A 23,052-nucleotide genomic window follows, 5' to 3' on the forward strand; every position below is an offset into this window, starting at 1 on the left:
TAGCTCTTTAAAAAAATCAGTTTTGATATTTAATCAAGAAACTTACTTCTCCGGGTTAGACTATTATTTTGAAACGTAGAATCGGATGTTTGGATTTCCACTTAAGCTGTAATTTTTACTGCTGGTAGACAGGAGGCAGCACGAGCCCACATAAAACCTGAAATCACTGTTTCAAAAAAAAAAAAGAAAAAAAAAAGTAAAATCTCCAGCAGTACGACGTCAGCCTAAAAAGTGAAATTTTGTGCCGGAAGTAAGGATAATGGAAAACAGGCCAGGTGAACTTTTACGTGAAATTGTAGTGGACTTCCTTATTGTAACACCTGTTTTCATTTTTATCATTTGCATGTCGTTTTTGAAATGTGACAAAGGAACACAATTATTTCTACTTATACCAAAGAACAAAAATATATATTATAATGTTATTTAAAGCAGACATCGGCACTGTAAAACAAATATAAAACTAAATATAACAGCATTCATAAACTGCATTTTCTTTTGTCACAAACCTTCCTAATAAACCATAATAAGTGACTGGACAACTTTTAACAATGTCACTTCTTTTTTATTGATTTAATGGATAATGTGACAGTTTGACAGGGTAAGATGACCCAAGCATGAATTTCTTCACCTTTGCCTCATTAACACAGATTACTAATCCAATGCACAAAATTATGAACCCAAGATTTAATGAGTAATTACGCCACAAAATCATTAAATGATCAGACTGAATGTTCAGAATGATGAAAGATATTGAATCAGGCTTTGACTGATTGACTATTATTGATAAAGAAATAACCTTTTCAACAGAAGGCAGCTGCAGCAAGTCTTAAAGAAACAGATGACTGACAAGTGGAGTGTTTCGATTGTCTTCTATTGTGGATGGAGTAGAGTTTCAAGTGACAAACTGAGTGTGCTTGGAATAACAAAGATAACTCCTTAAATACATTAGTCACATGGTCATCTATATAATTAGGTGCATTCAGACCAAAACGTTCAACTTCAAGATTGCAAACATCTTAGCAACTGAGGTGCAAATCGTTTTCAAAGTGTCATTTAAATACAAAGCATTTTGAAATTAATGTAGAATTCTTTCTCCATTAGTGCATTACATGCAAAAACTAAAACTAGTAACAGTTTAGAGGTGGTGTTTTCACACAATTAGGGCTCTTTTTTTGTTGGCGAGGAACACGTGCCAGTTGGGCCAGTAAAGCTTGGAGTTCTGGATGCAGGAGCCTTCTTTGGTGCAGGTGTACCCGGTCGGGCAGCAGTGTTTCATGTCGCTGCAGCACACCGCCTAGAGGGAGGACAGAGGTAGGAAAGTCTGTAAAAAAACTGAATGGTTTACTTAACTCATACACGCTCCCTTTTTATTGGCACAAAACCTCACAATTCAAACGTTGTGATGCTTTATAAGGCATTTTTAAAAAAAAGATGTGGCAATGTAAGTACAGATTTGCCTTTCAGTATTACATGAAAACACAACAGTAATACCATTAATTTTTTTAAGTAGCAAAGTTCTCCTTATGGCTCTGTTTAAAGGGCCTACATATTTATACAACATATTAGTTTAAAACCTAATCATGTCAACAGTGGTTTAACCTACTAATTTGTTTACAATGGAGCTCATGTTGAATCTAAAGCAGTGGAATATATGTTTACAAACTAATTAGAGGGTAAAATGGTCAAGTTTGCAGTCTGGTAAAAGTTAACCTAACTGTGTAAAGGGTTATAATTTCACTGAAGGATGGAACTGAAATCTAGGGAATTACTGTATATAGTAAAAAAATGTGGAAATACTACTATGGCTGTAAAATAAAATTACTTTCATCTGCTGACCTAAAACTGGACTTTCCAGGAGTGATCTCGAAATAGCAGCCTCCCTTTTCTGAGGTAACCATATGAAAAATTTTGGAGCCCTTGGCTTACTGACAGTTCTTAGCTAAGTCTGACAGTTAAAATAAAGCAGGAGGAAGGAAGCAGGACTCATTTCTGTAAATCATACGTTAGGAGATGGACAGCAGCCCCAGGAAGTGGCAGAAGTCCTGCAGCAAGTTTCATCATGTCCGCAATCGGTCTTGTCATCGCACTTGATGTCTTTGTGCTTTGTTGGGCTGAGCTGGGGTTCAGGCTCAAGTAGATACACCGGTGTCAGTGGGACTCTCTCCAGCTGCATCATGATGAGCTTCTGGCAGGATCTGGATAAGATGTCACAGGTGTAACCCTGCGGGCAACAGTGCTCCTTATCTGGACAGCAAACAGCCTGCAGACACATAGTTGGTGCAAATTATACTCCCCAGTTTGCATAGGCAAAGCCTGACCTGATGAGACGGCTACCAGAGTATATGATATTTTCATGCACTCACATTTTTGAGTGGACAGCAGCCCCACTCGCCTGTGAACAGCTTGCAGCAGCTGGTTTGTTCAGGACACTGGTTTGCACCTTCGCACTGGACAGAGGAGGGCTCGGCCTCGTCGCTGGTAATGGCTGGAATCTTGGTGTACCATGGAATCACCACTTCTCCTTTTATGCATGACGTGCGGCTATTGTCACATTTATACTGTTTAGGACAACAGTGACTCCCATCCTCACAGCACACCGCCTGGAGAGAAGTGAAAGCATGAGCGGTGGCTTTCACATCATCAATTCTGCTGTTTCACTTCTTTTTTCATTGGTATATATAAAGGTTATAGAGAGTCTGAAGAAGATGCTGAAATTCTATTCTACGAATTTAAAGACACATCAGTTTATAAATGACTATTATAAATTCAGAGTGGCAACCAAAAGAAAGTTCATTCGAGTTCATTTGAGTGACTGTGGCCTGTAAGCTGGTAAAGTCGCCAGTTCTCAACAGGAATATAAGAAAAGATGTGAAACAAGAAAACGGGATATCACCATGCAAATTAGGGCTAAAGATGATGTCTAGTTGTGCTTTTTTGGGGCTTGATGAACAGGTGACATTCAGTCACAGTTAACATCTCCCGTGACTGCAGTGTGGGCGGCAGGTTTTTCTTTCATAAGCTTCAAAGGAAGTTTTAGAAATGACAAATCTCAGCTGGGCTAAAAACTGCTCAGTGATCTGTGTGGTTCCCCCCACCCTCCACACATACACTCACACACATACCTCACACCACATGGTCTAAAATGAACTATCTAATCCTCTTTTAAGATCTCTTGCCACTTCTTCAGGATGTTTTGAATCTTGCCAGGTCCTAAAAGAGGTTGGCTTTTAAAATTATCTAAACTTATCTTATTTTCTTGTACTGGATTTTTCCCTTTCTTGTATTGTAGAAGGACAAATAATCTTCAGCTACACAAAAGACATCAACAAAACCACTGTGGTGTAAAAAAAAGCTTTTTTCAAAACCTGGGAAATGTTACTGACGGCCCAAGGTGTGTAATAACTGACAGTGTGTTAGTGTAGAGTTAGTGAAGATCAGCATTTGTTTATATATTGGAGGATTAAATGACAACAGCCTTGCAAATGAAACTGTGCTGTACTGCACAACTTATTCAAGCAATATGTTTGATTGGTGTTTGTGGACTGGCTGGTAGTCATAGTAAACATCAACTGCCTCGATTGTGTTGTGTGAAAAAAATTACAAATTTCCATTCTCTTCCAAAACCGCCGTTTATATCAGGAGTGTGAGTATGACTCATAGATGTGACACATACGTGTAAGGGTTGTTAGGATGCAAAGTAATAGTAATAGTGACATTAATGTTGACTTTTCCAATGACTGCCAATAGAAGCAACCATTTTAGAAAAGATAGACGAGAATAAGACCTTACTGACACTTTCTGTATGTCCTCCTGTCATTATAAAATTAAACTGTGACAAATATGCCCTGGGCTGCTGCATATTGATGTTTAATAACAGATGGAGGAGACACCCGAGGTCAGTGATGCTGTGAAAAAGCAGAGCTCACCTCAGGCAGCGGGCAGCAGCCCCACTTTTCAAACTTCTTCATGTAGCAGCAGGTGGTCAACTGAGGGCAGCTGGTGTGGGCATCACAGCTAATCATGCCTTCTTCTTCTTTGTCCTCCTCCTCCGCTTTAGAGCTTGTTGTTGGACTCTCAGTTGTAGGCTGCACAGTAGTAGGTGCTCCAGTAGTGAACGCAGGTACCTTCTGTAGCATGGGAGTTGAGCCTGATGGGCCATTGCAGGACATGGAGGTCTGGTCACAGGTGGTGCCGTTCGGGCAGCAGTGTTTGTGATCGTTGCAGCAGACCGCCTTTTATGCAAAAAGACAAAAGTGCAGTCAGTCATAGATAGTCAAGTTCAAATACAAACAGAAGCCTGACAATGCTTGGCAAAGCAATGTTGACAAAAAATAAAACAGGTTAAATGCAGTGTAGATTAAAGATATTGTTTGATATTTCTAGAAATACCTGCTTTTATTTTTTGTCAGGCACTACACAAACAAACTGACTGTGTCTGTGCAGAGGCTAGCAAAGACAAGGGTTAGTGCAGAAATGTTGAAGTTTACCCCTGATAGTCACAGAACTTTCTTTTGTTTTTAAGTAAAGTGGGTGCAGCAGTAAATCATGTAACACACTACAATGCACTTGTCCAGTCTTACTGGCCTCAGAGTAATTTTACACTCTTAACAAGTCACATTTTTAACCACAGACTCTTTATTTTCTGTACACTTTATCTACATCACTTCTTGCTGCGAGACAACAATGTTAACCACGAAACCACTGTGTCACCGTGGTGGTGTAAAGAATACTCAATACGGGAACAGTTAGCCAGCTAGCTGTAACTTAGCTAAGCAACATGCTTAGGCATGCATTGGTAGCTTTGTCACTGTAAGTCAACTTTAACCTGATCAATATGATACTTAAGTGGTCTCCAGTTATTGTAAAAGACGCAGGACATACAGCACGTACAGCAGTTTAAGCTCCTTTAACTAACAGGCTCCAGGTGATAGCTGCATGCAGCCATCCAGAGTGAGGGAACTTTAGGTTACCAACAGTTTACTGTTCAGTGTAAATTTGACATTTTGTGTGTGTTAATAAAGTACTTTTGAGAAATGTGGTCTAAAAACCGATTTCAGTTCGATGCTAACCTCTGGCATTCGACAGCAGGCCCAGCGACCTTCTTTCGTTTTACAGCAGGTGGTGTTATCAGGACAGGCTGCTGTGTGATCACAAGGAACTTTCTTCTCCTCTACTTTCTGCTTTATGATTGCAGGAACCTTCTTGGCCCAGGGCACAGAGGTCAGGCCGTCCTCACAGGTTTGAGCCTCCAAGTTACATTTCTTCCCTTTTGGACAACAGTGTATGAAGTCTTCACAGCAAACAGCCTTTAAACAGAATGACAAGATAAAAACAGAAAACTTAAATTACAAGTAGTTTTATATTTAAATAGGACCTTTGAAATACATGTCAGACGAGGCTCCGTGGTATGTGTTAGCCCCGCAATAGACAAGGGGACCTATCCAAGGTGTAATCTGCCTCTTATGCCATCCAGTGAGAGCCAGGATAGGTTCAAGTCACGCCCTCATCCATTAAATGGACAGGTGTTTAAGAAAATGGATGTATAGATGGTAATACTGTACCTCTGGCATTGGACAGCAGGCCCAGCCACCTTCTTGGGTTTTACAGCAGGTGGTGCCATCAGGACAGGCTGATGTATCATCACATGGAACATCCTTCACCTCTACCTTCTGCTTTATGATTGCAGGAACCTTCTTGGCCCAGGGCACAGAGATCAAGCCGTCTTCACAGGTTTGAGCCTCCAAGTTACATTTCTTCCCTTTGGGACAACAGTGTATGAAGTCTTCACAGCAAACAGCCTGGAAACAAAATTACAGCACAGACAGAAAGGTGTCAATATACTAAAAAAACCTGAAATGTTACACAGAAACTGTTAAATAAATGGCAGATGAGGCTGTGATGTATGCTTATGTCATGCCCTCCCCTCCTCTGCATTTTGCCCTTCTAGCCTGACAAAGTAAGGCAGTTAAGGAAATGAATTAATAGATGCCCCAAAAGGTTGATTCTGCGTTTTCAGTGGGAGAAACATTTCATCACTCATTCAAGTGACTTCTTCGGTCTCAGCTGACTGCAGGTTTCCCCAAACCTTATAAACAGTGCATTTGCACAATGTCTGAAACTAGCCCACTGAAGGAACAATGAGCTGTGAGGTCAGTTCCTTGATCATTACTATGCAAAATGACTATTGATTAACAACCACTCCAGTCACAGAGAGTTGGGGAAGGCTGTAATCACAGCATTGTAAAATGGTGAAAGATGTACCCTTAGGCCTCGTCCTCGATTCAGAGATGGTCTTTCCCTTTTCACCCCAAATAGCCTCCTTGAATCCCTGCTTATATGAGTGTTCCTCACTGTCCAGGATGTGTACATTCTCATCATTGAAAGAGTGTCCATTGACCTGTAGGTGTAAATAGACTGCGGAGTCCTGGCCTGATGAGTTAGCTCTTCCGTGTTGTGCCATCGGTTTCGCCATAGGTTATTTGGGTTCCCCCATGGTATAAATCATGACAATCCCCCTGTCACCTAACAGCGTACACTAAATTATTCTATTTGTGTCGGGGGACCTGATCCTTGGGGTGGGCCAATTTTTGGTCCACCGTGTTTTGGGGTTTTAAAGCCACAGAGATGCGGTGTTTAGAAAAAATGTGTTTCAACTGTTACGATCCTCCTGCACATAAGGGATCACTAAGGGTTTTTGCTTAGGCAACCAGTTGTCCTTCTCTCCTGGATTGGCTGGAGCTTTCCTTAGCCACCTTGCCATTACGAGGGTGATAGATTGTCTGAAGCAGTTACAACAAGGCAATACTATTGACCGGACCTCATGCCACAGGCTATGCCCAGGGAATCTACAGCAAGTCTGTATAGTGTATCGAAGATACATCAACAGAGTGTACCTTTAAGACCAATTGACGGTACCTGCATGATTAGGCATGCATCAAGACAAATTAATAGATGGTAATACTATACCTCTGGCATTGGACAGCAGGCCCAGCCACCTTCTTGGGTTTTACAGCAGGTGGTGCCATCAGGACAGGCTGATGTATCGTCACATGGAACATCCTTCACCTCTACCTTCTGCTTTATGATTGCAGGAACCTTCTTGGCCCAGGGCACAGAGGTCAGGCCGTCTTCACAGGTTTGAGCCTCCAAGTTGCATTTCTTCCCTTTTGGACAACAGTGTATGAAGTCTTCACAACAAACAGCCTTTAAACAGAATGACAAGATAAAAACAGAAAACTTAAACTACAAGTAGTTTTATATTTAAATAGGACCTTTGAAATACATGTCAGACGAGGCTCCGTGGTATGTGTTAGCCCCGCAATAGACAAGGGGACCTATCCAAGGTGTAATCTGCCTCTTATGCCATCCAGTGAGAGCCAGGATAGGTTCAAGTCACGCCCTCATCCATTAAATGGACAGGTGTTTAAGAAAATGGATGTATAGATGGTAATACTGTACCTCTGGCATTGGACAGCAGGCCCAGCCACCTTCTTGGGTTTTACAGCAGGTGGTGCCATCAGGACAGGCTGATGTATCATCACATGGAACATCCTTCACCTCTACCTTCTGCTTTATGATTGCAGGAACCTTCTTGGCCCAGGGCACAGAGATCAGGCCGTCTTCACAGGTTTGAGCCTCCAAGTTACATTTCTTCCCTTTGGGACAACAGTGTATGAAGTCTTCACAGCAAACAGCCTGGAAACAAAATTACAGCACAGACAGAAAGGTGTCAATATACTAAAAAAACCTGAAATGTTACACAGAAACTGTTAAATAAATGGCAGATGAGGCTGTGATGTACGCTTATGCCATGCCCTCCCCTCCTCTGCATTTTGCCCTTCTAGCCTGACAAAGTAAGGCAGTTAAGGAAATGAATTAATAGATGCCCCAAAAGGTTGATTCCGCGTTTTCAGTGGGAGAAACATTTCATCACTCATCCAAGTGACTTCTTCGGTCTCAGCTGACTGCAGGTTTCCCCAACCTTATAAACAGTACATTTGCACAATGTCTGAAACTAGCCCACTGAAGGAACAATGAGCTGTGAGGTCAGTTCCTTGATCATTACTATGCAAAATGACTATTGATTAACAACCACTCCAGTCACAGAGAGTTGGGGAAGGCTGTAATCACAGCATTGTAAGATGGTGAAAGATGTACCCTTAGGCCTCGTCCTCGATTCAGAGATGGTCTTTCCCTTTTCACCCCAAATAGCCTCCTTGAATCCCTGCTTATACGAGTGTTCCTCACTGTCCAGGATGTGTACATTCTCATCATTGAAAGAGTGTCCATTGACCTGTAGGTGTAAATAGACTGCGGAGTCCTGGCCTGATGAGTTAGCTCTTCCGTGTTGTGCCATCGGTTTCGCCATAGGTTATTTGGGTTCCCCCATGGTATAAATCATGACAATCCCCCTGTCACCTAACAGCGTACACTAAATTATTCTATTTGTGTCGGGGGACCTGATCCTTGGGGTGGGCCAATTTTTGGTCCACCGTGTTTTGGGGTTTTAAAGCCACAGAGATGCGGTGTTTAGAAAAAATGTGTTTCAACTGTTACGATCCTCCTGCACATAAGGGATCACTAAGGGTTTTTGCTTAGGCAACCAGTTGTCCTTCTCTCCTGGATTGGCTGGAGCTTTCTGTTAGATTTGTATTGTGATTGTCATTTATGCTTAGAAATATTTACTCATATATGCTTAGAAGTATATAATCATTTGAAGATTGAAAGAATGTCTCATCCTAGGAGGTCTGTAACAACTCTGTGTAGCATGAAGAGGGGAGTGTGTTCACTCCTCTTCAGAATGTTCTGGCATAGATCACACACCTCCTAGGAGAGGTCGTATCTTCTCTTGCTGATATATGGTATAGCAAACACACATATATCTGGTTAAGTATAAGAGCCTTTTGTTCAGATGTACCGCTAGACTCCTGGCACCAGCTTTGGGGAGTCTTCCTGGGGTTACATCTTGACCCCATACACACACACACACACACACACACACACACACACACACACACACACACAAGGTATTCTTTGTTCACATGCATACCTATATAAGATGTCATATGTTAATGAACCTATGCATATTCATGTAACCACAATAAAAGGAGTGCTATGGGGAACCTGGCTGAGAGTCTGACGGAGGTAAAGTGGGTGGAACGACACTTGGCTCCAGGCAGGCCTCCCTCATGCATGAGTACTACAAAGAACTTTGCCTACTTGTGTCTTGTTTTTGCTGTGTAGCAAATTGTCCTGAACGTTCCAGCGAATAGGTTTATGCTACAAACCTATCAGTTTCCTTAGCCACCTTGCCATTACGAGGGTGATAGATTGTCTGAAGCAGTTACAACATGGCAATACTATTGACCGGACCTCATGCCACAGGCTATGCCCAGGGAATCTACAGCAAGTCTGTATAGTGTATCGAAGATACATCAACAGGGTGTACCTTTAAGACCAATTGACGGTACCTGCATGATTAGGCATGCATCAAGACAAATTAATAGATGGTAATACTGTACCTCTGGCATTGGACAGCAGGCCCAGCCACCTTCTTGGGTTTTACAGCAGGTGGTGCCATCAGGACAGGCTGATGTATCGTCACATGGAACATCCTTCACCTCTACCTTCTGCTTTATGATTGCAGGAACCTTCTTGGCCCAGGGCACAGAGATCAGGCCGTCTTCACAGGTTTGAGCCTCCAAGTTGCATTTCTTCCCTTTGGGACAACAGTGTATGAAGTCTTCACAACAAACAGCCTGGAAACAAAATTACAGCACAGACAGAAAGGTGTCAATATACTAAAAAAACCTGAAATGTTACACAGAAACTGTTAAATAAATGGCAGTCAAGGCTTTGATGGTTGTGCCCTGTCCTGTCCTCACCCATCTCCTCTCCCCTCTCCGCTTCAATAAAACTGTACCTCTGGCATTGGACAGCAGGCCCAGCCACCTTCTTGGGTTTTACAGCAGGTGGTGCCATCAGGACAGGCTGATGTATCGTCACATGGAACATCCTTCACCTCTACCTTCTGCTTTATGATTGCAGGGACCTTCTTGGCCCAGGGCACAGAGATCAGGCCGTCTTCACAGGTTTGAGCCTCCAAGTTACATTTCTTCCCTTTGGGACAACAGTGTATGAAGTCTTCACAGCAAACAGCCTGGAAATAGGGCAAACAGAACACCATCAATATACTAAAATTACCTTAAACTGCAAGTAATTATACATTTAAGCAGAAATGTCTAAGTAAATGGCAGACAGAGCTGTGTAGCATGTGTTCATCCTGCCCTCCCCTCTCCCTTCCAACCCTGAAATTGACAAGCATCTATGGATCCATTAGGGAAATGGATGGATAGATGTAATACTGTACCTCTGGCATTGGACAGCAAGCCCAGCCACCTTCTTGGGTTTTACAGCAGGTGGTGCCATCAGGACAGGCTGATGCATCGTCACATGGAACATCCTTCACCTCTACCTTCTGCTTTATGATTGCAGGAACCTTCTTGGCCCAGGGCACAGAGGTCAGGCCGTCTTCACAGGTTTGAGCCTCCAAGTTACATTTCTTCCCTTTTGGACAACAGTGTATGAAGTCTTCACAGCAAACAGCCTTTAAACAGAATGACAAGATAAAAACAGAAAACTTAAATTACAAGTAGTTTTATATTTAAATAGGACCTTTGAAATACATGTCAGACGAGGCTCCGTGGTATGTGTTAGCCCCGCAATAGACAAGGGGACCTATCCAAGGTGTAATCTGCCTCTTATGCCATCCAGTGAGAACCAGGATAGGTTCAAGTCACGCCCTCATCCATTAAATGGACAGGTGTTTAAGAAAATGGATGTATAGATGGTAATACTGTACCTCTGGCATTGGACAGCAGGCCCAGCCACCTTCTTGGGTTTTACAGCAGGTGGTGCCATCAGGACAGGCTGATGTATCGTCACATGGAACATCCTTCACCTCTACCTTCTGCTTTATGATTGCAGGAACCTTCTTGGCCCAGGGCACAGAGATCAGGCCGTCTTCACAGGTTTGAGCCTCCAAGTTGCATTTCTTCCCTTTTGGACAACAGTGTATGAAGTCTTCACAGCAAACAGCCTGGAAACAAAATTACAGCACAGACAGAAAGGTGTCAATATACTAAAAAAACCTGAAATGTTACACAGAAACTGTTAAATAAATGGCAGATGAGGCTGTGATGTATGCTTATGCCATGCCCTCCCCTCCTCTGCATTTTGCCCTTCTAGCCTGACAAAGTAAGGCAGTTAAGGAAATGAATTAATAGATGCCCCAAAAGGTTGATTCTGCGTTTTCAGTGGGAGAAACATTTCATCACTCATTCAAGTGACTTCTTCGGTCTCAGCTGACTGCAGGTTTCCCCAAACCTTATAAACAGTGCATTTGCACAATGTCTGAAACTAGCCCACTGAAGGAACAATGAGCTGTGAGGTCAGTTCCTTGATCATTACTATGCAAAATGACTATTGATTAACAACCACTCCAGTCACAGAGAGTTGGGGAAGGCTGTAATCACAGCATTGTAAGATGGTGAAAGATGTACCCTTAGGCCTCGTCCTCGATTCAGAGATGGTCTTTCCCTTTTCACCCCAAATAGCCTCCTTGAATCCCTGCTTATACGAGTGTTCCTCACTGTCCAGGATGTGTACATTCTCATCATTGAAAGAGTGTCCATTGACCTGTAGGTGTAAATAGACTGCGGAGTCCTGGCCTGATGAGTTAGCTCTTCCGTGTTGTGCCATCGGTTTCGCCATCGGTTATTTGGGTTCCCCCATGGTATAAATCATGACAATCCCCCTGTCACCTAACAGCGTACACTAAATTATTCTATTTGTGTCGGGGGACCTGATCCTTGGGGTGGGCCAATTTTTGGTCCACCGTGTTTTGGGGTTTTAAAGCCACAGAGATGCGGTGTTTAGAAAAAATGTGTTTCAACTGTTACGATCCTCCTGCACATAAGGGATCACTAAGGGTTTTTGCTTAGGCAACCAGTTGTCCTTCTCTCCTGGATTGGCTGGAGCTTTCCTTAGCCACCTTGCCATTACGAGGGTGATAGATTGTCTGAAGCAGTTACAACAAGGCAGTACTATTGACCGGACCTCATGCCACAGGCTATGCCCGGGGAATCTACAGCAAGTCTGTATAGTGTATCGAAGATACATCAACAGGGTGTACCTGTAAGACCAATTGACGGTCAGTGTTGGGAAGGTTACTTTTAAAATGTATTCCATTACAGAATACTGAATACATGCCCCAAAATGTATTCTGTAACATATTCCGTTACGTTACTCAATGAGAGTAACGTATTCTGAATACTTTGGATTACTTAATATATTATTGTGCTGTTTACAACTACGTGAATGTACTATTGCTGTGATTTATTACTGTTACTGAAGGTCTGCGGCTCCGAACCGTAGTAAAGGGACCTCTGGCTAATACGGTGGGTTCCGTGTCGGGCTGGTAGCCGAAAACTAGCTTTACTTTGTTGTCTGGGTCAACTTTGCTTGCCAGAGACAGAGAGAGGCGTTGAAAGGCTGCTCCAACGGAACTTATTTTTTCCGGAGGAAAACACGAACACAGTGTACAGTTGAGTCTTAATAGCTTACTTACAACTGGGCTCATCAGGCACTCTTCTTGGCTGCGGTGGTTATTATTATATTTACATGCTTCCAGCTCCCGTTTTTGCTCCGTGACAGCTCGGACTTTTCCTTTCTCTCCCTCCCTCGCTCACAGACACATAACGTGTATGGCAGTCCAGTCTCGCTGCAGCACGGACTACACTGCCCATCAGGCTACATTAGGGCCATGCCTGTAGCATTCTGCCTTTTAGCTTAGCACAACAACAACAAAAAAAAGCGCTCTCTCACCCAGGAAACACGCAGAGAGAGAGTGCGTCACAGTCCTGACCCACGACAATATGAAACAAGGAAGTACCGCCATGTAATCCATTTATTTCAACAAAGTAACTGTATTCTGAATACTACCTTTTTAAACGGTAACTGTAACGGAATACAGTTACTCATATTTTGTATTCTAAATACGTAACGGCGGTACATGTATTCCGTTACTCCCCAACACTGTTGACGGTACCTGCATGATTAGGCATGCATCAAGACAAATTAATAGATGGTAATACTGTACCTCTGGCATTGGACAGCAGGCCCAGCCACCTTCTTGGGTTTTACAGCAGGTGGTGCCATCAGGACAGGCTGATGTATCGTCACATGGAACATCCTTCACCTCTACCTTCTGCTTTATGATTGCAGGAACCTTCTTGGCCCAGGGCACAGAGATCAGGCCGTCTTCACAGGTTTGAGCCTCCAAGTTGCATTTCTTCCCTTTGGGACAACAGTGTATGAAGTCTTCACAGCAAACAGCCTGGAAACAAAATTACAGCACAGACAGAAAGGTGTCAATATACTAAAAAAACCTGAAATGTTACACAGAAACTGTTAAATAAATGGCAGTCAAGGCTTTGATGGTTGTGCCCTGTCCTGTCCTCACCCATCTCCTCTCCCCTCTCCGCTTCAATAAAACTGTACCTCTGGCATTGGACAGCAGGCCCAGCCACCTTCTTGGGTTTTACAGCAGGTGGTGCCATCAGGACAGGCTGATGTATCGTCACATGGAACATCCTTCACCTCTACCTTCTGCTTTATGATTGCAGGAACCTTCTTGGCCCAGGGCACAGAGATCAGGCCGTCTTCACAGGTTTGAGCCTCCAAGTTACATTTCTTCCCTTTGGGACAACAGTGTATGAAGTCTTCACAGCAAACAGCCTGGAAATAGGGCAAGCAGAACACCATCAATATACTAAAATTACCTTAAACTGCAAGTAATTATACATTTAAGCAGAAATGTCTAAGTAAATGGCAGACAGAGCTGTGTAGCATGTGTTCATCCTGCCCTCCCCTCTCCCTTCCAACCCTGAAATTGACAAGCATCTATGGATCCATTAGGGAAATGGATGGATAGATGTAATACTGTACCTCTGGCATTGGACAGCAAGCCCAGCCACCTTCTTGGGTTTTACAGCAGGTGGTGCCATCAGGACAGGCTGATGTATCGTCACATGGAACATCCTTCACCTCTACCTTCTGCTTTATGATTGCAGGAACCTTCTTGGCCCAGGGCACAGAGATCAGGCCGTCTTCACAGGTTTGAGCCTCCAAGTTGCATTTCTTCCCTTTGGGACAACAGTGTATGAAGTCTTCACAACAAACAGCCTGGAAACAAAATTACAGCACAGACAGAAAGGTGTCAATATACTAAAAAAACCGGAAATGTTACACAGAAACTGTTAAATAAATGGCAGTCAAGGCTTTGATGGTTGTGCCCTGTCCTGTCCTCACCCATCTCCTCTCCCCTCTCCGCTTCAATAAAACTGTACCTCTGGCATTGGACAGCAGGCCCAGCCACCTTCTTGGGTTTTACAGCAGGTGGTGCCATCAGGACAGGCTGATGTATCGTCACATGGAACATCCTTCACCTCTACCTTCTGCTTTATGATTGCAGGGACCTTCTTGGCCCAGGGCACAGAGATCAGGCCGTCTTCACAGGTTTGAGCCTCCAAGTTACATTTCTTCCCTTTGGGACAACAGTGTATGAAGTCTTCACAACAAACAGCCTGGAAATAGGGCAAACAGAACACCATCAATATACTAAAATTACCTTAAACTGCAAGTAATTATACATTTAAACAGAAATGTCTAAATAAATGGCAGACGAGACTCAGCGGTGTGTGTTCGCACTGCCCTCCCCTCTCTCCTCCAAATTGACAAGCATTTAAAAAAATGGATGGATAGATGGTAATACTGTACCTCTGGCATTGGACAGCAGGCCCAGCCACCTTCTTGGGTTTTACAGCAGGTGGTGCCATCAGGACAGGCTGATGTATCGTCACATGGAACATCGTTGGCTGGAGAAAAGACATTGAGAAAAAATAAATCCACTAATGTTTCATGACTGCCATCGTTGTGAGCCCTCATTTCCACTGACTGAATGTAATAATCATTCTCATGAACCATTTGAAATTATGGCCACGTTTTTAATAACAGTGATAAGAACAACCAATGAGATAATATGCATGAGATTTTGTCAAATTTGGAATTGACGAAAGTAACAGTTCCATGTTATAATTACTAAAATTACCCGGTGTTCTCTTTGGCTACTAGCAGTGTTATGGGGCAATGTTTGCTGTCAGTGATTAGAACACAAACAAAATTAAAGAAAATGAAGACGTCCCGATCAATTAAATATTATTTCTGAGTTGTGACAGTAAAAAGTGAATATAATATAAAAAGTAGTATAATTTACCACAGACCAGGGACACGTCTTTAAATGTTTTTGTTTTACTTGAATACCTGTTAGTAAAGACATCCATTCTGTGACTAAGAATTCATAAACTTGAAACTGCAAACATTTTATTTGTATTTAAATAAAAGACTAAAACAATTACACAACTGCAAATTAAATATAAAATGTTTCTCCTGAAATACAATCCTGAATGATCAGGGCCTTTCTTATGTTATCCACACCTCATAAAACCATATTATCCCAATAGTGCAATTCACTTTTGGACTGCAGGCCTACTTGTGGTTCCTAGGGTTTTTTGAAGTAGACTGGGAGCAACTTCCGGCTCCCAGTTTGGATTGAGGGGGGAGACACCCTGTTTACTGTTAAAACTTTTCCTTTAATATAGCTTATAGTTCGAGCTGGTTCAGGTGGATCTTCTGCTCCTCACAGGCGATTGTCTGATAACTGGAGTTTTCTCACTAACAGTGAGGCGACTTTTGTTTTGAATCGGTGCTATATAAATAAAAGTGTACTAAAACTTTAATTGAATTGAATAACTGCCTTAGTCTAAAGAAGCCTGCTTTAAGTCACAAGGGGCAACTGTTCAAATGACTCCAATACGGTCATTTGTGTTGTACCATGATAGGGATGTAATGATGGCGATCAATAAAACTAAATGGCATTGAATTCAGACCAAATGGTGGAAATATGAGAATGAAGAGGATGCACTATAGTTAGAGCTAATCAGAGATGTGTGTCCTGCCGTTCTCGCTGCACAAAACACAGCAAATGTATTGTGAACCATTTGATTGGCTCATGGAGGAAAGATAAATAATTCCTATCTAAATAAAGATATAACTCATTTATAGTTGGCAGGAACTGAGGAGGAACAGAGCTGTTTTGGGCAGAAGTAACGCAGGCAAAAGCACTGTTGTATTAAGACAGCTGAATTCACCACTATTCCTTTCTCTTGTAGCCAAATCAGAGTCAGTTTGGAGCAGTCTGTTATATGAGGAAGTATTTACCAATAAAGTGACACGTACCTGAAAAATTTAGATGTCACGCTACAAAAGCCATTCTTACAAACAAAACTTCTGCTTTTTCCAAGTACTTTAAAAGGTTGACTGTCAGGTTTGTTCCGTCAAACAAACCATGTGGTACATCAGGTTTCTGTCCCTCCGCCTCAGTGTTTTTTTGTTCCATGACATTGCAACAAAAATCATCACATTAAAAATATATATTTGAATTGAAAATGCATATTAGACTAACAGGAAAAACAATGATGTATATTGCCAAAAGTATTCACTCATCTCTCTTCACACGCATATGAACTTCAGTGACATCCTGTTCATAACCCAAAGGGTTTAATATGATGTCGGCCCACCATTTGTAGCTATAACAGCTTCAGCTCTTCTGGTAAGAGTTTAGATTATTTATTGTTTATTGAAACTTAAAGTTAGGCTGTGGCTGATTTGAGTGACTGGTGAATGCAGACAGGACTGCTAAACTGTTGATTCACAGAACTGGACCTCTTGACCATACTTGCCATACAAAGTAGTTTTTGTTTTTTTAATAAACACAATAATTTACACATAAAAATAAAAAAAGTGGCTTTCTGTGTGGTTATTTGTAGTAACAGCACATCCAAAAAGTGTGAAATTCTATTCGCATGTTACTTAGCAGGTATCTGTGCGTTATTTGTTCTTAGCATTCCGACTTGTCCCACCAAAATGCTTCCACTGATTTCAGAGTGGGTCTGAAGTTGCAGCGGCTCCCCCTTTTACCTTCAATATCATATAAAAAGTTAAAACTGGACTGCCTGCATTGTAATATTTTGACATGTTTTTCATGACGTTTCTGAACAAGCATTATAAACATGTTGTAATAGTTAGCAGGCTTGGTAAGGGAAAAACTACCACCAATCAAAAACATTCTTTGGAGATGGGGTATTGCAACATTTAATTATAGCTGGATAGACCTGCCTATCAGCAGCAGATTTGTCTTGTCATTACCAGGAAATAATGAAACTGGTAAGAGAAAAAAAGATTTATCTGAACCATTAATCATGCACACACTGGTACACCTAAAACATGACAATGCCAAAAAAATGGCCCGAAAGTGGGTCAGTGGACCATCTTTTAAAAAATAATATCTTGGAAAGCTTTTGACATACGAAGCTAAAAATTTTCAACAGTCATTTCAGATGTTGAAACTTGAGAAGGAATCACCTTTGTGTGGCTTGTGATAAATCATGTTCTTTTTTTTCAGTCTCATTGTTCTACATTATTTGCTGCATGGGGATAGTCTCACCTGCAGCTGCCTTAGCAACTGATGACAGATTTACTGTCTTACCAGATGGAGGAAGCAGATTGGCTGTGGTGCCTTTGGGGGCGTTTTCTGTTCCTGTGTTATTCACCGCCTCAACTGGCACTTCTGGGAACAGAAAAACACAAAGATCAGGATAAAAAAAACCACACACACACACACTTTCAAATACTTAGTGAGAACAAGGAAGTAAGCTTAACGTTCACAGAAAAACAGTCAATAAAAATTTGTGACCTTTCTGGTTTTCCCAAGCTGCTCTCACTCTGGCAGGGAGCTTTGCCCACATTGGCATCTCTTTCTTGGTAGAAGAGTGAATGCATTTGGAATGCTCGACATCACATGTGGTTCCTTCAGAGCAGCAGTGTATCTTGTCAGCGCAGCACACGGCCTGTTCGCATGGATAAAACACCATAAAGTCACGATAACTGGACGTCAATGCAGGACATGCAAATCCATAATTTGACTTTTTTGTCATTCATGATCTCACTCATGGTATGGAGTAGCATTTTGTACCTTTGGTAGTGGACAGCATGCCCATTTGCCTTCTGTTGTTTCACAGCAGGTGGTACCATCTGGGCACTCCGAAACGCCATCGCTGCATAGAACTGTAACCACGATCTCTGCGACAACATCACATGAACATCAAAATTCAAAACAGGAAAAGGAATAGTGATACGACTGAATTATGATACTTTGGCGGGCGAGTTGAACCTTTTTTGATGCAGGCGCGGCTGTCTGAGCTGCAGTCGTGGCCCTCAGGGCAGCAGTGTTTGCCATCGGGGCAGGAGATTCCCTGATAGCAGTGAGGAAATCAAGAATTATGAATTAAACAAAAGCATCGGAACCGTTTATCTATTCATGCAGTAAATGATAGCGTTCAAAGAGGAAAAAAGGTTCAGTGTTAAATAAAGAGCAACAAACGACCAGCTGCTGTTTTAGTGCAAGCAGAGACACTTTTACAATCTCCAGCCAGTTTATTAGGTACACTTTTTCAGCTGCCATCCTACTAATATATTAATGGTTCAAGCTAGTGGTGGTGTGATGTTTGGAGGATGTTTTCATGGTGTATTTTGGTACTAACTGAGTATCTTTTAAATGCCACAGCCTGTGTGCTGACCGTGTCCATCCCTTTATGGCTGCAGTATACCTAACTTCTGATGGCTGCCTCCAGCCGGTTAACGCACCACACCACAAAGCTCAGATCAGCTCAACGTAGTTTCTTGACATGACAACGAGGTCAATACACTCAAAAGATCTCCACCGTCACTAAATCTCAGTCCAACAGAGCACTTTTTGAATGGATCTGAATCTGATGTTATCATGTCAATGTACCAAAATCTCCGAGAAACATCTCTTTGCAAAGTTCAAGATGCAAAAAGATATTTAGTTAGTAACTAAAGGTGCTTGTTATATGAGGGGACTGCAATTATACAACAAGCATGTTATGTGACACGAAGGTTTGGCTTTTTGAAGTGAAAAGCTTGACTAAGTGGCAGGTAAGTGTACATTAAACTTGTAACAAGAGCAAAAATCTATTCCAAGACACTGACTGTCCTCGGTAAAGTGTAGCAGCTTAGTGGGTCAACCAGCTATGCAAAAAAGCATCAAAGAAAGATCCTCTTTTGAGAGGAAGTAAGCTCTATCACTGTGCAAATGTCTTTTTCACGGCATCGATTGCATGGTTAGGGACTTTGCTGTTTATCACTTGAAAGACCTTTAGCTATAAACCTGGAAATTCAAAAAGATAAAGGCCCAAATTGAAATTAAAATAAAATACAAGCAGAAAAAAACAGTGAGACGAGACATAAATAATTGTTGCATTGGTGCTGGTGAAAGATACTGAAGTTTTGGTCATACATAATAAAAGCATTTGTAGATCTGAGCCAATTTCTGTTAGAGCTTTCCCTTTAAACAGAAGACCCAAGATGATAAACAAAAGTCTTCTAAAGTGCATGTTGTTTAAATAGATTCAACTTCCTACTGTAACCCAGTAACATAAAGACATCTTTTTACTTTTCCCCACGAGAGTCTGTGGGGTGGGTACGGGAAATAGCTATAGCTTTCTTAATGGATGTTCTGTAACAGCAGGTGGAGTTGTTAACAGCTTAAATGCAGTTTGTGGAGTGGAGAAAAAACATGTTAAGCTTTATTTAGAGTGACTCTTTAGAAAAGCAAAGAGAAGGGAGGTGTAGTTTTACCAAACTGTACTATGATGTTTAGCACCAACCTTTGTTATAGTGGTGTGATTCGAGATGCAAAACAGAAGTGAAAGATGTTTAAACATGCCGTACCCAAAGTACAGTAACAAACAGGGAGCTTTAAAGGAAGTGAGATGATGCTGGAAATGAATATGCCACATTAAACTGAATATGACAATAACTAAATATGACGAGGGGACAAAATATGGAAAATGAGTTCTGTTAGCGAAGAATACGTGAACCTGTTATCCACAACATCAAAGCTACTGACAGGTGAAGTGAATAGACAACCATCTTGTTGCCATATACTTAGTAATCATATGCAAGTTAATCTGATATGTACCAGTCACTAAATGCCACCAATTTCCTGGTAGTGAAAACTTTCAGAGACCCCCGAGTGAGTACCCCTTCAGATCAGAGCTCTTTTGGCTGCACAATATTAGAATAATGAGTTTTAATCATGTGGTTGTTCGGTGTGTATGTATGGAAATCCCCTCTCAGATTCAAGGTTCCTTCATTCAAGATTAGTGTGATCACTCACTTTGTTTTTCCACTCAATGCTACTTAAGTATATGAAGCGTGTCTTATTTGTGGTGGTTAGCTTACCTGAGTTAGAGGACAGCAGCCAAACTTCGTCAAACCCTTCAGACAGGAAAACTCAGCAGGGCATCGTGACAGATCGGGGCAGATGTTGTCGTCTTCCTGACTCTCGTAGGCCTTGATCATCCTGAAGGACTGAGTGGTCAGATGGTGGGAAAAAGGACAGCATTACTTCTTTTAATCCACCACGATTGTTTAATCTGTCTTTGTGACAGAAAACCGCTAACGTGTGATGACCCTTACTTTACAGAGTTTGGGCTGATCAGCAGGGGTTCTTTTCACCCATGGGATGGTCAGGGTGGTATTAATACAGCCAGATAAGGCTTTATTACAGACTGTGCCCGCTGGACAGCAGTGGATGTGATCATCACAGCACTCAGCCTGAGGAGACAGCAGTAGTAGAAACACTTTGACTACCAAAGTTTGAAACAGCTATCACATTGACGGAAAGCGGCACGTTCTTCTATCTGGATTTCAAAGTTGTAAAACACAGCTGAGGGTGAATAGTATCGCTGCATAATTATATTTACTTTAAAGTATAAGTGAAGGATTATCTCACATGTACATTTAACTATAGACAAAGGGACAATTTACCTACACTGAAGGTGACGTACTGCAGCTTTGCTCAATAGGTTAGGATGTAATTCCTCCCTTTTGCACTTTTAGAGTTATTTTAAAACAGAAATCTATAGAAGATTTTGTCCGGTTACCATGAAGACGTGAACACTACACATTTTACTCTTTAATATTTACATACTTGATGGCTAATAAGCTGAGCTGTTTTTAGTCTATAGGACTGCATTTAGTTGAATGTGAATGCAGTCCTATAGACTAATGTGTGAATGTGTGAATGAAACTGTTCATACTAATATATAAAGCTAATAGATTTTTATTGATTTAAACAAATGTCGTATAGCAAAATAATTTACAACAGGTCTGATTCTGGTTTTAAGTAAACCAACTCATCAATAACAGCAATCACTTCTTCTGATTATAATTGTAGATGTCTGACGTCTCTCAGAAACGTTTCTATACATTTGTTTTTTGTTTTGTTTTTTGACATTGTGAGACTTCCAAGCCAATTAAAACAGTACAATAAATGTAATTACATTGTCGTGAACACTCAAGTTGCATGATTGTATAATCACACCTATCCTTACGTTTTCATATCGGCAACACCCGTAGCCGTTTTCTGGGCTGTTGCAGCAGGTTTCCCCTTCTTTACACAGCCCTCCATCTGGACACACATCAGCACCAACCACAGCCAGGACGGCCCAGCAGATCACAACCCACTTCTGCATCTGGAGGGGAAAAGCAAAATGCACGCAAATGGAAAGTGAAACTGGCGGAAGGGGGGCTCTCTCTTTCACTGACCACAACGATAAATTATATTTGTACATTAAAATTCTGCACACATTCTTGATCATATCAGGTCACAAAGAGTTTAATAACCATGCTCGGGCAGTCATGTCAGTGGTGTCTTGTTATATTCCTCATGTCTGTCACCAAAAAAACGAATCTCGGCTATCTGGTCAGCTCGGCTCGAGTTTTAAAGGGAAAATGTCAAATAAAAGTGATGAACCAGGTCTAAACACTGAGCTCAAATACTGTCTCTGACAAAACAGTGTTTTTTTTCTTCCTCCAGATGTTCTACTTTATTGAAGACGTTTCTTTTATCGTCAAGCAAAACAAATGCACCGTCTACAATCAAATAAATCCACTTTCATTTTCGTCTGGTTTATATTCCTTAATTATCCCAAAAATCGAGCCTCTCGGGAAAGTTCTGTGCGACACAGTTGAACTCTTTATATTGCACTAAGATAAATACACAGTCTGTGAAACTTAAGACAGCTTTTAAAAAGGTCCGCACCGATACATGCATAAATGCAATGATAGACGAAATAAAGTTTTTGATGCTCTTACCTTTGTTGAAAAAAATGAACAGAAGGGCTGTTGTGAGCAGGTGTTTCACAAGAGTCTCGCCACAAAATGACACAAGTGATAGCCCGCATACTCTTGAACACACCCCGAACGGGGAGGGAGAGGAGGTGCCTTAATGTTGCTGTACACCTTTTAACCCTGTCTCTTCAATGAATCAGTTTTTTAATATTCATAAAACAACGTAGTACAGCCACAGTTGAGAATTTCAAAGAAGTATATTTATTTACTAGGGATTTGCAGCCATTAAAAATGCAATAGGAGCCTGTGAGTAATAAGAAAATACGGATTGCTAACGATATCATGCTGTTTGTGTGGTACAGTGTTTGGCTGTCAAAATGTTTCCGGTATTTGCCCGAAAATGATTCAGACTGTTGTGCAAGAGTTTTTTGTCTATAATCTGTCAAAAAAAAAAAAAAATTTAAATTTTTTTTTTTTTTTTAGCAATTTCGGTGTTTGCAAAAGTGACTCTTAATCTATCTATCTATCTATCTATCTATCTATCTATCTATCTATCTATCTATCTATCTATCTACTTTTCAAGAGACATTTGGCCAAGGGGGCAGCAGACACACAACATAACTTATAACATAACACTTCTATCAAGATGTTGTAAGTGAAGAGAAGGTGCCGGGTTGATTAGAATGGAGATCTCCATTCTAATCAGATGCTCTATTT

At 41.5% G+C, this 23,052-nt stretch overlaps 1 protein-coding gene across 4 annotated transcripts; it reads right to left on the reverse strand.

Annotated features, from left to right (window-relative positions):
* Positions 1 to 540: 540 nt before the first annotated feature.
* On the reverse strand, positions 541 to 22,468 carry grna (granulin a). Of its 4 annotated transcripts, none has more exons than XM_019357658.2 (25): positions 22,360 to 22,468; positions 21,597 to 21,737; positions 20,680 to 20,817; positions 20,443 to 20,571; positions 18,350 to 18,431; positions 18,152 to 18,258; positions 17,873 to 18,026; positions 17,666 to 17,746; positions 14,839 to 14,936; positions 14,409 to 14,645; positions 14,008 to 14,244; positions 13,561 to 13,797; positions 13,160 to 13,396; positions 10,862 to 11,098; positions 10,370 to 10,606; positions 9,923 to 10,159; positions 9,522 to 9,758; positions 7,459 to 7,695; positions 6,967 to 7,203; positions 5,562 to 5,798; positions 5,070 to 5,306; positions 3,927 to 4,232; positions 2,364 to 2,600; positions 2,003 to 2,260; positions 541 to 1,294 (listed from the first exon to the last, which is right to left on the reverse strand). In XM_019357658.2, exons 2-25 carry the CDS (start codon positions 21,735 to 21,737, stop codon positions 1,151 to 1,153), a joined length of 4,719 nt encoding a protein of 1,572 aa, XP_019213203.1. In that variant the 5' UTR covers positions 22,360 to 22,468; the 3' UTR covers positions 541 to 1,150. The 4 variants fall into 4 exon arrangements, with proteins under 4 accessions (XP_019213203.1, XP_019213202.1, XP_019213205.1 ...); XM_019357657.2 differs by having other exon boundaries at positions 17,624 to 17,746; XM_019357660.2 differs by lacking the exon at positions 14,008 to 14,244 and having other exon boundaries at positions 17,624 to 17,746.
* Between the last annotated feature and the right edge of the window lie 584 nt (positions 22,469 to 23,052).

The sequence above is a fragment of the Oreochromis niloticus genome, linkage group LG4 (genome assembly GCF_001858045.2).
Source record: "Oreochromis niloticus isolate F11D_XX linkage group LG4, O_niloticus_UMD_NMBU, whole genome shotgun sequence".
NCBI lineage: Eukaryota > Metazoa > Chordata > Actinopteri > Cichliformes > Cichlidae > Oreochromis > Oreochromis niloticus.